The sequence below is a fragment of the Lucilia sericata genome, unplaced genomic scaffold (genome assembly GCF_015586225.1).
Source record: "Lucilia sericata isolate MDLA Ls3-8-SP2 unplaced genomic scaffold, ASM1558622v1 Contig000053F_arrow, whole genome shotgun sequence".
Classification (NCBI taxonomy): Eukaryota; Metazoa; Arthropoda; class Insecta; order Diptera; family Calliphoridae; genus Lucilia; species Lucilia sericata.
Genome location: NW_023994089.1, coordinates 315,750 through 332,771, shown reverse-complemented (window position 1 = coordinate 332,771; position 17,022 = coordinate 315,750). Strand labels below are relative to the sequence as shown.

The following is a 17,022-nucleotide window of genomic DNA, read 5'->3' as shown; positions in this document are numbered from 1 at the left end:
TCTATGGTGTAGTCTATAGTCTAGTCTATAGTCTAGTCTATAGTCTAGTCTATAGTCTAGTCTATAGTCTAGTCTATAGTCTAGTCTATAGTCTAGTCTATAGTCTAGTCTATAGTCTAGTCTATAGTCTAGTCTATAGTCTAGTCTATAGTCTAGTCTATAGTCTAGTCTATAGTCTAGTCTATAGTCTAGTCTATAGTCTAGTCTATAGTCTAGTCTATAGTCTAGTCTATAGTCTAGTCTATAGTCTAGTCTATAGTCTAGTCTATAGTCTAGTCTATAGTCTAGTCTATAGTCTAGTCTATAGTCTAGTCTATAGTCTAGTCTATAGTCTAGTCTATAGTCTAGTCTATAGTCTAGTCTATAGTCTAGTCTATAGTCTAGTCTATAGTCTAGTCTATAGTCTAGTCTATAGTCTAGTCTAGTCTATAGTCTAGTCTATAGTCTAGACTATAGTCTAGTCTATAGTCTAGTCTATAGTCTAGTGTATAGTCTAGTCTATAGTCTAGTCTATAGTCTATTCTGTAGTCTAGTCTATAGTCTAGTGTATAGTCTAGTCTATAGTCTAGTCTATAGTCTATTCTGTAGTCTAGTCTATAGTCTGGTCTATAGTCTGGTTTATAGTCTGGTCTATAGTCTAGTATATAGTCTAGTTTATAGTCTAATGTATAGTTTAGTCCATAGTCTAGTTCATTGTCTTGCCTGATTGAAACTAAATAAAACTTGAACATGAATCGGTTATGTAGAATTAAGTTATATGGTATCGGATATAAAATTTACTTTAAATCAAAAGTGAAGGGTATAAAGTATTCGTCATAGCCGAATGTGTTATGTAATTAGCTATTTGTTTTGCTTACATATTAATATGGTTAATTAAACAAGTCAACTACTTACATGTTTATCAATTAGAAAAAAATAATAACAAAAGAAAATAATAGTGACATATTATACAATAATGTATAATAAAAATAATTAATACAGATTTAACTAAAAAAAATTAAACAATAAATTTTGATTAGGCTCAGTTTTACGCAACTTTTTGTTTGCAGGAACATTATTTCATTGAATTAATTGCAAATTAAAAATTTAAATTAATTAATATTTTTTTCCTTTGGTGGGTGGATAATTAACAAGGTATTTCGTATTTATAAATTCATGTGTTTGAAACACAACTTTGGCATTTTTTATAATATTTTTGTTTTAAATGATAATTTGGTATTAGTTTTTTGTTTTTGCAAATTCTTTTAACATTACAGGTTAATTTTTTATAAAAAATATATTAAAAATAATAAAATAACAAAAAATATATAATTAAATAAAACAAAATTTATCTACTAGGTAATTTATTTAGAAACTAAAAACTAAAACAAGATGGCAAGCACTAAATTAAATTTCTCTTTATAGGCAACTAACTATATTAAAACAAAATTTACAAATTGCAAAAAATAAAAAAATAATTCACAAAAAAATTTAATTTTATTGTTATTAATTATTTATTTTTTTAGGCAACAGCATAAGTTTTAAAAAACACACCTTTCAACTTGTTTTTGAAAAAAAAAAACTTGTTGAAATATATAAAAAGCCTAAAAGTATGTTTTAGCAAATCAAACATTTAGCAGTTTTAAACTTTTAAAAAGTTTTCTTTTCTTTATATTTTTATCACATAACAATAAATTAAATCATGATGTCTGTCAAGTTCTGGGGACCTTTTGTACAAAGTTTTTTGTTATTTTCTTTTTCAAACAGTTTCTGTTAAAACAATTTATGTTTTTATTACACTCACTCTTTGTTAGGATATTAGTATTTGATAATTTTCATTTTGCATAATATGTATAAGAAAATAGATTAACTAAAGGTATTTTTTCTTCAGAAGAAAAAAAAAACATTTATTTTGCTTCAAATTTATTTTCTGTGTAAATATGTATTTAAGAAAACAATTTTGTTTTAAATGTTTCGAAATACCCAGGAGTTTAAAGAATTCTTTTGATTATGTATTTCAACAATAAGTATTTGCCTAAATATAGGCAACAGTTTTTAGTTTATGAAGATATGCAACGATTTTTACAACAAAATTTAATAAGTAATGATATGGTATTAATCCGTATAAACGAATGTATTTTAAGAGATCGTTTTTGGGACCATGTTCGTAATGATCAATTTAAAAAATTATGGAAATAACCCATAAAAAACGTATGTATTTTTAATAAAATTTGTATATTCAGAAATTACTTCAAAGACTACTGGATAGAAATTTGACATTTGATATCGATTGATATTTTCATTTAAATTCTATCGACATCGAATGTAAACTTTTTAGTCTAAAATGTTAATTAACATTTTTTTTCTTAAAAAGAATTATGTTTTACTATTTTTATAATAAAATTAAATCAATTGTTTACATTTTTCTTTACATATTTGATAAATAAGAATTTATTTGCTTTTAAATAACTCTCTATCAATTCAAATTTATAACAGACTGGTGAATTTATGAAAAAAAAAACATTTTCTTATTCACTTTGATGTTGCAAAACTTTTACAAAGTTTCCATTGAAATGTTTAACAAAAATAGTATAAAGCTGGCAGACATTTAAAGTGAGTTGTTCATAAAAGAATTCTCAGTTGGAAATTTTATCAAAAATTTTTAAAATTCTCAGATTCTGTAGAGAAAAGTGTTCAGTTTCTATAGGAAAAGAAAAATATAAAGATTCTAAGAAAATCCTAAAATGCTCAGATTCTAACAATTCCTTATAGAGAAAAGAGCAATGTAGAGAAAAGTAATGAGTTTCTGAAAAAAAAAGTCTATTTTTTCCTATAGAAAAAATTGCACAATTTTCCATAGAGAAAAGCAATTTTCTTTAGAGAATGTGGCCGGATTCTATGAAATTGTGAACAAATACACAGATTCTGTGAAATATTTGAATAGAGAATAGAAAAAAGTACCCAAATTCTGAGCAATTTTCTATAGAGAAAAGTTTCCAGATTCTGAGCAATTTTCTATAGAGAAAAGTACCCAAATTCTGAGAAATTTTCTATAAAAAAAAATTTTACACATTCTGAGCAAATTTCTTTGAAGAAAAGCGCCCACATTCTAGGGAAAAGTGTCCAGATTCTGAGCAATTTCCTGTAGAAAAATGTGTCAAACTTCTGAGCAATTTTTTATAGAGAAAAGTGCTCAGATTCTAAGCAATTTTCCATAGAGAGAAGTGCAAAGATTCAAAGCAATTTTCTATAGAGAAAAATTCTGAGGAATTTTACATAGAGAAAAGAGCTAAGATCTAAGCAGTATTCTATATAGAAAAGTTTCTAGATTCTGAGCAATTTTCTATAGAGAAAAGAACCCAAATTCTGAAAAATTGTCTATAAATTTCCAGATCCTGAGCAATTTCTATAAAGAAAAGTACCCAGATTCTAAGAAATTTTTTTTTTAGGGAAAAGTATCCAAATTCTGAGCAATTTCCTGTAGATAAATGTGTCAAACTTGTGAGCAATTTTTCATAGAGAAAAGTGCTCAGATTCTAAGCAATTTTCCATAAAGAGAAGTGCCAAGATTCAAAGCAATTTTCAATAGAGAAAAGTAACCAAGTTCTGAGGAATTTTTTATAGAGAAAAGTGCTCAGATCTAAGGAATATTCTATATAGAAAAGTGCCCAAATTCTGAGCAATTTTCTATAGAGAAAAGTGCCCAGATTCTGAACAATTTCCCATAGAGAGAAGTGCTCAGATTCTGAGCAATATTCTATAGAGAAAAGTGTCCAGATTCTGAGCCAAAATTCTGAGGAATAGTGCATAGATTCTAAGCAATTTTCTATAGAGAGAAGTGCACAGATTCTAAGCAATTTTATATAGGGAAAAGTGTCCAGATTCTAGGGAAAAGTGTCCAGATTCTGAGCAATTTCCTGTAGAAAAATGTGTCAAACTTCTGAGCAATTTTTTATAGAGAAAAGTGCTCAGATTCTAAGCAATTTTCCATAGAGAGAAGTGCAAAGATTCAAAGCAATTTTCTATAGAGAAAAATTCTGAGGAATTTTACATAGAGAAAAGAGCTAAGATCTAAGCAGTATTCTATATAGAAAAGTTTCTAGATTCTGAGCAATTTTCTATAGAGAAAAGAACCCAAATTCTGAAAAATTGTCTATAAATTTCCAGATCCTGAGCAATTTCTATAAAGAAAAGTACCCAGATTCTAAGAAATTTTTTTTTTAGGGAAAAGTATCCAAATTCTGAGCAATTTCCTGTAGATAAATGTGTCAAACTTGTGAGCAATTTTTCATAGAGAAAAGTGCTCAGATTCTAAGCAATTTTCCATAAAGAGAAGTGCCAAGATTCAAAGCAATTTTCAATAGAGAAAAGTAACCAAGTTCTGAGGAATTTTTTATAGAGAAAAGTGCTCAGATCTAAGCAATATTCTATATAGAAAAGTGCCCAAATTCTGAGCAATTTTCTATAGAGAAAAGTGCCCAGATTCTGAACAATTTCCCATAGAGAGAAGTGCTCAGATTCTGAGCAATATTCTATAGAGAAAAGTGTCCAGATTCTGAGCCAAAATTCTGAGGAATAGTGCATAGATTCTAAGCAATTTTCTATAGAGAGAAGTGCACAGATTCTAAGCAATTTTATATAGGGAAAAGTGTCCAGATTCTGAACAATTTCCCATAGAGAGAAGTGCTCAAATTCTGAGAAATATTCTATACAGAAAAGAGTCCAGATTATGAGCCAAAATTCTAAGGAATTTTTTATACAGAGGAGTGCTCAGATGCTAAGCAATATTCTATAGAGAAAAGTCTCCAGATTCTGAACAATTTTCTATAGAGAGAAGTGAAAAGATTCTAAACTATATTCTATATAGAAAAGTCCCCAGATTCTGAACAATTTTCTATAGAGAAAAGTGCCCAGATTCTAAGCAATTTTCTATAGAGAGAAGTGCCCAGATTCTAAACAATAGTCTATACAGAATAGTGTCCATATTCTGAACAATTTTCCATAGAGAAATGTGCCCAGATTCAATTTTCTATAGAAAAAAGTGTTCAGATTTTGAGCAATATTCTATAAAGAATAGTGCCTAGATTCTGAACAATTTTCTACAGAGAAAAGTGCCCAGCTTCCGAGTTCCCAGATTTTTAGAAAATCCCTAAAGAGGAAGTGCTTAGATTTTGAGCAATTTTCTTTAGAGAAAATTGTTTATATTCTGGGCAATTTCCTCAGTTTTTGAGTAATTTATCCGATTCTTAAGGATTTTTATCAAAAATTTACTCAGTTTACAAACAATTCTCTTTAGAAATACTTTTTTTTTTTTAAATTATGAGCAAATTTCCAACGGAGTCTGAAGAACGTTCTCGTCTATATAAAAATACTTTATTTGCACTTATATAGGTATAAAAGTGTATAATAAAACAACAAATAAATTATTTTCTATAATTTTTAAAACGAGTAGAATAATGTACAATAATAAACAATAGAATTTTTTGTTCTTGTGGTTAAAAACTAAAGGCTCACTTTAAAAATAATTGTTGCAGAAATATGTTTTAAAACAAATACACATGTTAGTACATGTATATGTAATATACACACAATACATACATATGTATATTCAAATAACTACATACTTTACTTTTGAATAATATAAATCTCTACTACTGTTACATTTTAAAGATACAGTTGTTAGCAAAAGTAATTTGCAATAACTGAAATCTTATTAAAATCGAAAGAAAATCGAGTTGTAGCATTTATTAACAAATTTAGTAAATTTTTTTTAAAACTTTATGATGCAATTATTAATATTGCAATTATATTGCGTTAAATTTTTTGTATAACTGTACTTTGTTATACATATGTATTTTTTCTTTGTATGTGTTTATAAAACATTTATGAAAATGTATTATTTTACTCATTGTTTAGCAATTAAAAAGCTAATTCTAAAAAGATTTTAAAAATATATAAAAATAAACATCAATAAAACATTTTTTGCTTTGATTTCTATTAAAAGAAATCATATAAATTCGTGTTTTGTTGTAAATATGTAATAGCAAAAAAATATGTAAATATGTACATATATTTACAATTAGAAGAATTTTATTTAAATCAAATATAATTTACTAACCTCAATTTAAATTAAACTGTTAAAACTTTTGCTACCACTTGATTTTGTTATTAAATAATTTTTAACAATGATTTTTTTAAATGTTTAACAAATTTGTATCCTTTTTAAGTTACTAAAAAGTTTCTATAATAAATTTTATTACAAAATTGTTATTTTGTTTAAATTTGAAATGAATAAAAAATAAATATTTAAAAAAATCTTTGCTAATTTTAATTTATTTTTCATTTATGTATATTGCACTTTATAAGTAATGAAAACATAATGAGAATAACGTTTGTTTGGTATTAGTACAGTCATGTTCAAAAACTTAGCACACATAGAGTTTAAAATTTTGTTTATAAAAAGTGCAAAAAGTACGAAAATAAAATATGAAATAACACAGAACATTTAGTCTGTAATTGGTTTTAAAATATGGAACAGAGATTTGGCATCTTTTTGTGTTCTTGATAAGATCGTCTGATAGTGAATATCTGATCCAAACCCAATAAGGAAATATAAATAGTTAACAAGACTTTCAAGATATTTAAACTTTCAAAATGAAACAATAATGTACCAGTAGTTCAGCTTTAGACCACCTAAGATGGTTTTAAGAAAATAGATTTCAATGCTAGATCTCTACCCAGGACTGTTAGAAAAAAACTACCGGAACAAGACAGACGAACGTTTATATTTTACGATGAAAAACAGCAATAACGAAAAAACAAGAGAATGAAATGATAAATAAATTAAAAAGAACAAAATCTATTGTTTTCAAAGTCAGTTTTGCTATATAGTCCTTCCTCATAACACAGATATTTACAAGAATGTATACTTTTCGTTAGCAATAGAAAACTTTATAGAAATTTAGAAAATAAAAGAGGGAATTATTGTCAAAAGGGATCTACTCTACCTATTCTGAAATACAATTTGGAAATAGAAGTATTATTTAAGTAATATTTTCTAAATTTTAATTACAAACTTCTGAAATACAAATAGAAAAGTTCTAAATCCAGCTAATTTAAAATTTTAAATTTCTGAAATACAATAACAAATTTCTTAAATTACATAGAAAATTTTGAAATCTTAATGAAATTCATGTGAAATATAATTGGAAGAATGTATATATCAATAGTGATTAACACTATATAAAAACTTTCTGCGCCAGCGCAAAGTTTTCAATGTTTTGAATTCCATTATAACATTAACTAAACCTAAAACTCCATTAGTATACATTCCATTCTATAACTGATCTGATTTCATTAAATTTTCCTTCGTTAATGTTGATATTGCTGCTGTCATTGTTAATTGTAATTAATTGTCTAGTGTTTCTAGTTTAATGGTTTTGGCGGGTAACTGTGACCCAGTGGTATTGGACGAAGATGAAACATCGACACTAACAAGACGATTGCCAACTCTTAAATTACCTAAACTGCCGACAACAGCACCACCATTACCAGTTCCCGCCACAACAACACTATTATCTGTAGTATTGACAATTTGTATATTTAAAAGGCTTTCGCCCGAGTTGTTGTTGTTATTATGATTGATAGTATTGGTAGTATTGTTAACAGCATCTGTGGCAAGATTTTCCTCTATTTTAATGGGTATAACTTTGGCAAAGGTTTGCTTACGACGTTTATGTCCAGTTTTTCTATTATTAACGCCACCACCAGCTCTACCAACAGCGCTACAATTTCTCTCAGTGGCTGATTGAGTATGCTGAGCTGTGGTGGCAGCTACAACTATTGGCAAAGGCATAGCCGTGGCAATTTTTATATGACCATTATTATTGTTGTTATTATGATTACTATTATTGTTATTGTTAGTTGTTGTATCGTTATTGTTGTTGTTGTTGCTGTTTAAAATATTAGTGGCTGCTGTTAAATTTAAATGTGTTGGATTTGCTATAAAAACTTTAGCTGTTGCATTTTGTAAAACATTTGCTAAATAATTTTGTTGTTGTTGTTGTTGCTGCTGTTGTTGGCAATTCATTTGACTAGAATTTTGTTGTAAACTAGAGGCGTTTATTATTTGGCAACGTATATTACTAGGACTAATATTACTATTATTGTTACTATTCATATTGCTACTTAAATTATTAACTAAATTCTGTGTTTGATTTAAAGCTGTATTTGTCAACAGCCGATGAGCTGTTGCGGTAGCAAGCGGTGTTGCTGCCATTATTGAATAACATTGATACTGTGGTGCTGTTGGTGTTGTTGCATTTGCTGCTGTATTCGGATTTCCGTTACTATTACCCTCAGTATCATTGTTATTATTATTACTACTACTATTATTACTATTACCACAACTATTACTGCTGCTACTATTGTTATTATTATTTGTATTTGTATTTGCATTAGAATTATTATTATTATTGTTTTGAGCATCTACCTGCATTGGTGTTATACACACTGTGCCATCGCTATTTGTATGTATTTGTTGGATATTGGCCATCATTGATTGATACATGGATGCTGATACCGGTAATGTAATCATATTACTAACGGACACTGGATAACCTGCAATAAAATTGTAAATTTAATTAATAACGTAACAAATCGTTCGTTCATTGCCGTTAAATATTTAAAGGAAATCATTTGAATAAGATTAAAAAGTCATTTGGTAGTTTAGATTTATAAGTGGAAAATTACTTGTGTGTTTAGTGTTTTTTCTCTTCCATCATTTGGAATTAGTTCGATGGTAAATATGTGAAAAATTGTATAACTGAATACGTTTGATATATAGTGGTAATAAAGGAAATTTGCATAATATTTTGTGTTATAAAAAATTATGAAATTTGTAAGGAAATGATGTGGATTATTTTACTAAAAGTTGGTTAACTTAAGATCCCCTCATTGTCCCATTCTGAATTTTTTATATTTCGTTGAGTATACTATGACCTAACTTTAGTGAAGAAATAAAGAAAATGGAAGTTGCCTTTATCAAGGTATTTATACAAAGAATGTGTGTGCCGAATTTCATCGAAATCGGAAATGGTCATGTTCAAAAACCCACTTTTTTGTTCGAAAATTTTCAAGCAACAAGATCTCCGAACATAGTTTATTATTTTTTAACTGATTTCTCAACCTATTTTAAGGCCTTTAGAAAAGTTTGACGTTTGGAACAAGATGAATATGAGTACAATGATAAAATGTTTACTATTAAATAAGAAATTTCTTTCTCTAGTTTTTGTCAGTGTTTCAAATATAGAACGGCATGTTTTCTATATTATCTATATACATTTTAGTCTTATCGGCATGACAATTATGTTACACGTGCGCACAAAGTGATAGAAATATTTGATAACATACATAGATATAATAAATGATAATAATACTTCTTTGCGTAACCTTATTATATAAATTAGATTTATTCTAACTTATAACATAAAAAAAAAACTTAGATAAAACTTTAGGAAAAATCTTTAAAAAATATTTGCAAGATTTAGCCAATATGTTAGATGTATGTTGAGAAGAGTGATGCACCATAAAGAGGTGCAACTTCACTTGGAGACCATAAATTCCATTATAATTGCCTTCGTAGAGTGTGAAGATAAAAGGTAGAGAAACAAAAGAACCAAACAATTACTTTAACAAAACGAAAAGAGCAATTAAGACATGTCGATTTCAAAGTTTTAACTTGAAAGTTTTACCGAATTGATACACTAAGGAAGAAGTTGTTAGAGAATCTGAAACTCCCTATAAAATACAGTCGAACAAATGACAAATTACCCTGATAAAACATAGTAGACTGCGAGGGTTGAGTCCAGCAATTTCCCCCAGTTCGTCACGTTACTTATTTCCCAGCCATTTCAACCTTAGATTCTGTATTCTAGGACAGTGACAAAATGCTCAACCATCTCTTGTTTCTCAGCATCTTCATATATCCTGCAATAGACCGGTATATTATTGTCCCACTTACTGACAAATGCCCAAATTGAGCAATGCCCTTTAAAATCCCTATCAGAATCCTTAGACTGTATCTATTCAGTCCTTTAACTATCCTGGTAGCCCTCACATCAATTATTGGACATAAGGCCATTGATATTTTGCAATCCATTCTACTATTCCAAGACTGGTTGTTGATGTCACGTATTCTCTCGGACATGAACCTATTTCTAATAGTGACAGTTTCTGATAAATCTATGTCAAGGTTGGAACCTAGACTAGCTAGTTACTATATGCTAGGGTGATCGATTATTCGACATTTTCCAAAAACCGGTTTTCGAATAGTTCGAATAGTTGACATTTAAAAAAAACCGGTTGATATTTTTCAAATTCAGAAAAAAACCGGTTAACCGGTTTTTCATTACAATTAAGAAAATATATTTTAATTTGAAAAACTTAATGTTTATGTTTAAATTTGATTAATAAAACATGGCCCGAAATGATTTTTAACAGTTTAAAAGATTATAACTTTAGATCTAGTCGTCTGATTTACATTATTTCTTTAATATAAAAAAATTAGGAAAAAAGTGGGACACTTCTGTTAAACATATGTAATCCTAGCTTATTTTAAAAGCCCTGTTTAGGAAATTTGCATAGGCATTCCAACACTTCCATAAAATTTCAGCCGTAAATTAATTATTGTAATTGGAATATAATCTTAAGATTGCTAAATTTTATCAAACAGTTATCCATTTTACAAATAATTTTTTTTAATTAATTAGGAAAATCAAAAAAGTTTAACCAAAAGAGCTGTAGAAAAATATACTCTAGTTCCTCGACTCGAATATTTTTAAAATTTAGACGGGCTGTATTATTATTTACTTAAAAATTTCATTTAAATAATCTTTGAATACAAAGCAAATGAAAGTATTCGAAACCGGGTTTTAAAAAGTGAAAAAACCGGGTTTAAAACCGGTTGAAAAATCGAGTCGATCACCCTACTATATGCCCCAGCTCCCAACACAGTCTAATAGTAAACAATCTCATAATGTCCCTATAAGTATTTCTACAACCTAAAACCTGGAGCGAATATATCGTATGATATGCCTAGGCTTTAAGAGGAGCTTGACTATCGACATAAATTGTCAAAACCGACCGTATCAGTTCCATCGCTTTCCAAATCGCTAGGATCTCTGATTGGAACACACTACACTCTTCAGGGAGCCTGAAGTACCTTTTTAAATCGGCATCAGTATTCAGACACCGGCACCCGTGCCTAAATCTATCTTAGACCCGTCGGTAAAAACTGCAAATCCATCAAACAGTCTATCAGATACTAACCAATCGTCCCTTGTTGGAAATTCCATTAGAGGTGTTTCCCCAAAGTAGTAAAAACTTTTAAAATTATTATAAATCAACTAACTCTCTAACGGGTGTAAACCGTATGATTTTGTATTCTTGATAACTTCTGAAGTCCGTTCTGTGGAACATTGTTGTGATTCCAAAGTGGTTCTAAAGAGTTTTCAAAGTACTGTGTAGTTCTTAAGCAATAATTATACACTGATCTCAAAGCCAAAATAGAGCGGGTACAGGATATAATCTTGTGTTCTACAACTAGTTGTTGAATTAATACTCTTATTCCAGGGAACTTATAATATTTCTTTATAACAAATAAAACATATAAATAAATCATTTTCTAACTCACCTTGACCATCCTCGGCCGTTATATAAATCTGACCATCTTGAGCCACTGTAGCTTCGGTCAAATCAACAGTCATATTTTCATGACCATTAACATCACCCAGACTTTGAACAGTTTGAATAGTGGCACCACCTTCGCCCTGATGCAGCTGCAAAAAGTAAACAAATGAAATGAATATTATTTCAAATATATAAATAATATTAAACACTACCGTTGCAACACCCTGGACTTGGGCTGTGGTACCATCCGGTAATGTAATAATAGGATTATTAGGATCAACTTGTATAAGCGAAACAGTGCCGTCAGCATTTTGTATGGTGGATAACACCGTTTGGGTGGTATACTGTAGCGAGTAAAAGAAATTAAATTTTAAATTAGTTAAATAATTTAAAATTTTAAAAAATAATAGTTAAACTTATAAAAAATGTTAATAAAATGAAACGCAACAAAGCAAACAAAAATAAATAAATTAAGAAATCAGTAAAATAAGGATGTAAACACAATATCGCTGTAGTTGTAGCGGTTTAAAGGGCCACAAAATATAGCAAACATTTAGGCAGTTTCTATAAAAGAAAAATATTGCTTGTAGCCTTTAAAAGTATGCTTTATAACTCCCTATTTTTAGTTAGGTACATCCAAATTAAGAAAAAAAAAACAACAACAACTCAAGAATTTAAAAATGCAAAATTAAAAAAAAAATCAAGTTCAGAAATAGGAAAACAAAAAAGAAAAAGGCAAACAAAATAACACAACATCAATTTGAGTTGAAATTAAGTATGAATTGTTTTTACGAACATCAACATCTCCCAAGGTCATGGGTTCTATGCAAACTTGGGCATTGGCCAACTGTTGAGAAGTCACATTTGTGGTTTGTATTTGATGATGTTGCTGCTGCTGATGTTGTTGTTGATGATGCTGTTGTTGTTGCTGCTGCTGTTGTTGCTGCTGCTGTTGTTGCTGCTGTTGTTGTTGCTGTTGTTGATGCTGTTGTTGCAGTTGCTGCTGCTGTTGTTGTTGCTGCTGTTGTTGTTGCTGCTGCTGTTGTTGTTGCTGCTGATGTTGTTGCTGCTGCTGTTGCTGTTGATGATGCTGTTGTTGTGTTATCTGTGCCATTGGCGCAGGACACAATTCAATCTTTGTCGATGCTGGCAAACGTGCCGTTGTTGTTATATGTTGATCATTCGTACTTTGTATAATGGTGGGTCCAGGATTATTTGGATTATGTGGATTTGTTGTGGTTATTACAGTTCCTGAACTATTTATTTTAACCACATTTACTTGTTGCTATAAAAACGTAATGATGAAATGTCACGAGAAATTATGATCAATTTAGATTTGTAAAGTTTTTTTTTTTTTTTTTTTTTGTTACATATAAAAAGGATTTTTGGTCTTTTTAGGAGGAATATGTCGTTAGGAATATAAATAGGAAAATAAGAATAAGAAAATGTTTTTCATAGAAAAGGTCTTTTACAAAAAGTCTTTATTTTACAAAAATCTTTATAGTGTTTCTTTGGAAAGTCGTAATTTTAATAGAAAAAGTATGAAAAAGTATTTTGCATAAAATTATGTTATTAATAAAACACTTTTGTGTTTCCTGAAATTTGTTTTAATAGAGATAAGGTTTTTGTGGAAAGTATTTTTCCTGTCGAAAAACGTTTTTTGCAAAAATTGTTTTTTTTAAGAAAGTCTCTTTACGAAAGTTTTTTAATAGAAAATAGTAAAGTAATATAATATTTTGTGAAAAATGTCCTTTTTCAATAGGACAATTTTGTTTCAAAACTCCATTATGAGCATGTTAAAAGAAAATCACCTAATTTCATAAAGTTTTTAACATGCAATCAACAACAAAAGTAAGTTCTACTAACAAGTAAGAGTGTTATATTCGGCTATGCCGAATCTTATATACCCACCATCAAACCTCGTTTGACTCGAATGAAACTTACTTATGTCGAATTTCATCTATATACTCGTATTTTTAGGCCAGTTATAAGCGTTAAAGTAATTTTCTGAAGTGGACCTTATATAGGGGGCTAGGGTCAATTATGGGTCGATTCTCATAAAATTTGGTAGACAGAATTTGGTTCGTATTAAATTTATTTGTGTCGAATTTCATCGCTACACTCGTATTTTTAAGACATTAATGAGCGTTGCAGTCATTTTCTGAAGGGGACCTTATATGGGGGGTAGGGTCAATCATGGACCGATCCTCATAAAATTTTTTAGATATATTTTGACTCGTATGAAACTTACTTATGTCGAATTTCATCTATATACTCGTATTTTTAAGCCAGTAATGAGCGTTAAAGTCGTTTTTTGAAGGGGACCTTATATGGGGGGAAAGGTCAATTATGGACCGATCCTCATAAAATTTTGCATAGTGATTTTGATTATGTCGAATTTCATCGATATATTCGTATTTTTAAACAAGTTATGGCTGTTAAAGGTGCTTTTCGAGGGGCCACTTGTATGGGGGCTATCCGAAAACGTGGACCGATATTGCCCATTTTCAATACCAAACAAACCTTACCTATAAGAAATATTTATGTGAAATTTCAATCCTCTAGCTCTTTCCATTCGGACTCTATCGTGCTTTCAACAGACAGACAGAGAGACAGACAGACAGACGGACGGACAGACATGGCTAGATCGACTTAGAATTTAATGAGGACCCAGAATATATATACTTTTGTGGGTCTATGACCAATATTTCGATGTGTTACAAACGGAATGACAAAATCAATATACCCCCCATCTTTTTTGATGGTGGGTATAATTAAATATAATTACACTCAAATTTCTTTATAAAGAATCGTAAATATTTTAAAATCCATTCAAAATATTTGGTGAGAAACTTACATAAACATACATTTTGAAATGATTGTTTCATTTTATCATTTACCTTATAGCTTAAAAAGCCTCATCGAAAAAAGTTGCAAATATATGTCATTTAAAACATGAAGATTAGTAATATGTATTTCAAATAATACCCGTTTTTCTAAGCTTCATCCTTTCTGCTTCTTGAAAACATTCCCAACCTTCATATTATTAAACATACCTTTGCCACTTTTGTCTTTATAAAATTCGAAGAGGCTCTTTAACTTCAACACTCAATTATTTTTATAAAATTGAATTAAGAAAAACATATTTACCCTTACATTAGTTGTAGTATTTGTGGGCGCATTGGTTGTGTGTATAGTTTGTATAGTAGTGGCTTGATTACTAACAGGCTGTACAATCACCTCTTCTTCCTCCTCTTCCTCTTCGTGTGAGATCATTTGGCTGACTTTTTCCTCTTCATCGGCAAATGTGGGCAAGAGATCTTCGCGGCCGTGATATTTATAACAATTGATGACAATTTTTCGCAAAGCATGAGTCCAGGAAATCTAATTAAATTCCAAAGCAAACATATTAATTTTAAAGAATATTTTACATATTTTTATAACAAATTACCTTTTGTTTATCATCTTCAGATCTGGCATCCATGCGTACATTAGCCCAGGGCAATTCTTTAGGCCACCATGGTGGTCTGGTGGCTTCACGTCCCCAACCTGGTTTACCTCTACCAGTGGAGTACTTTAACATCAATGGTATGAAAGCTCTTAGCTGAGCCTGTGTCATTTTTTCCACAGGTGTTGGTATACCATCGATGATTAGAGGTGGCAGTTCAAATAATGAGGGATCCTCTTGTGGTGGGGGTGGTGCTTGTTGGGCTAAAGCATTTTCCAGCTCATCCATAACAATATTTTTAAGATTACGCACTACATCCTCTAGTGGTTTGGCACCAAAAACTTTATAGCTGGTATTGGGTTTACCCGGTGTAGCTACCAACACCACAGCCTGTTTGCCCACGCGACCAGTAAACTCATAGATTATGCCACGCAATTTGCGCAGTAATCTATTCTGTTGCCTTTTACGTACCGAAGGATTCGTTTCAAACGAATGTTGTCTTTTACGTTTCTTAGACGAGGCTATAGCCGCTGCAGCAGCTACACCCACTGGTCCGGCAGCTGCCAATTGATTGGCTAAATCATCTTGCACTGCAATATGTGTTAGTTCAGTTTCATCAAACATGCTGCCATCGCTGCTAATCAAATCATCGTCATCATCATCGGATGCCAAACTGTCCTCGAGCATTTCTATTTTATAGGTCTGTTGTTGGTGTTTGACATTGGTTATACTCTCGACTGCCGCCTGGGTAGCATGCGTACCCGTCGATATAGTAGTCACATTCATTATGTGACTGTGTGTTTATGTTATATTTGGTTTTAGCTTTTGGTTTAAGGGTTTTTCCGTTTGGAATTGGGTTTATGCTCCCGGGATTTTGTTTTTGGGGAAGCACCCAAAATCTTTGGTTTCGTTACTTAATATATAGAAATATTAATAAATATTGCACTTCTCCACTTTAAATTTTATTATTTTTTCTCTTTTTTCGATTTTAAAAAGTTAAAGATGAAATTTTTTTATAGAAGAACTTTAGATAGAGAGTGTGTGAAGAAAAGTTTAAGAAATGTTTGTCGTCTTGTGTTGAATAAATCTAAAAAGAAAAAGTAGAAAAAATATTAATATTTTTAATAAAACTTGTTAATTAAATGTTTTTAAATGGGATTCTAAGAAATTTTGTACAAAACTATAGTCTATTCTATAGACCAGGCTATGGACTATTCTATAGTCCAGACTATAGACTAATCTATAGTCCTGACTATAGACTATTCTATAGTCCAGACTATAGACTATTCTATAGTCCAGACTATAGACTATTCTATAGTCCAGACTATAGACTATTCTATAGTCCAGACTATAGACTATTCTATAGTCCAGACTATAGACTGTTCTATAGTCCAGACTATAGACTATTCTATAGTCCAGACTATAGACTATTCTATAGTCCAGACTATAGACTATTCTATAGTCCAGACTATAGACTATTCTATAGTCCAGACTATAGACTATTCTATAGTCCAGACTATAGACTATTCTATAGTCCATACTATAATAGTCTTCTTTATCACAAAGGAATCAATATGCTGAACCCAATTATGTCCCCAATCCTTAAAACAGTTTTCTATATATTCCATTTATACAAACAATTTCCTATATAAAACTTTTACTTAGAAACAATTCTTTGTAGAACCGTTTTCTATAGAAAACTTCTTTGTATGACATTTTTCCACAGACAATTCTTTAGTAGAATAGTTTTCTATAGAGAACATCAACAGTTTTTACAGAAAACTTCTCAGTAGAACTTTTTTTATACAAAACATCTTGATGAATTGTTTTCTGTAGAAAGCTTTTTTGTAGGAGTTTTTAATAGAAAACTTCTTTGTATGACAGTTTTCTGCAAGAAAAACTTCTTT

General features: G+C 29.9%; 1 protein-coding gene across 9 annotated transcripts in view; it reads right to left on the bottom strand.

Moving 5' to 3' along the window:
- The window catches only part of LOC119616022 (DNA-binding protein Ewg), a 35,148-nt gene that overhangs the window by 4,089 nt on the left and 14,037 nt on the right, over window positions 1-17,022 (bottom strand). For 3 of the 9 annotated variants that reach the window (XM_037972158.1, XM_037972159.1, XM_037972160.1), the window contains exons 2-7: window positions 15,119-16,202; window positions 14,818-15,051; window positions 12,464-12,952; window positions 11,880-12,011; window positions 11,672-11,816; window positions 8,471-8,598 (exon numbers count right to left, since the gene is read on the bottom strand). In XM_037972158.1, coding sequence (XP_037828086.1) covers window positions 8,471-8,598; window positions 11,672-11,816; window positions 11,880-12,011; window positions 12,464-12,952; window positions 14,818-15,051; window positions 15,119-15,901 — 1,911 coding nt within the window. In that variant the 5' untranslated portion in view covers window positions 15,902-16,202. Of the gene's footprint in view, window positions 1-6,317; window positions 8,599-11,671; window positions 11,817-11,879; window positions 12,012-12,463; window positions 12,953-14,817; window positions 15,052-15,118; window positions 16,203-17,022 lie in introns of those variants that run through there. The other 6 variants (XM_037972154.1, XM_037972153.1, XM_037972155.1 and 3 more) reach the window with 5 other exon arrangements.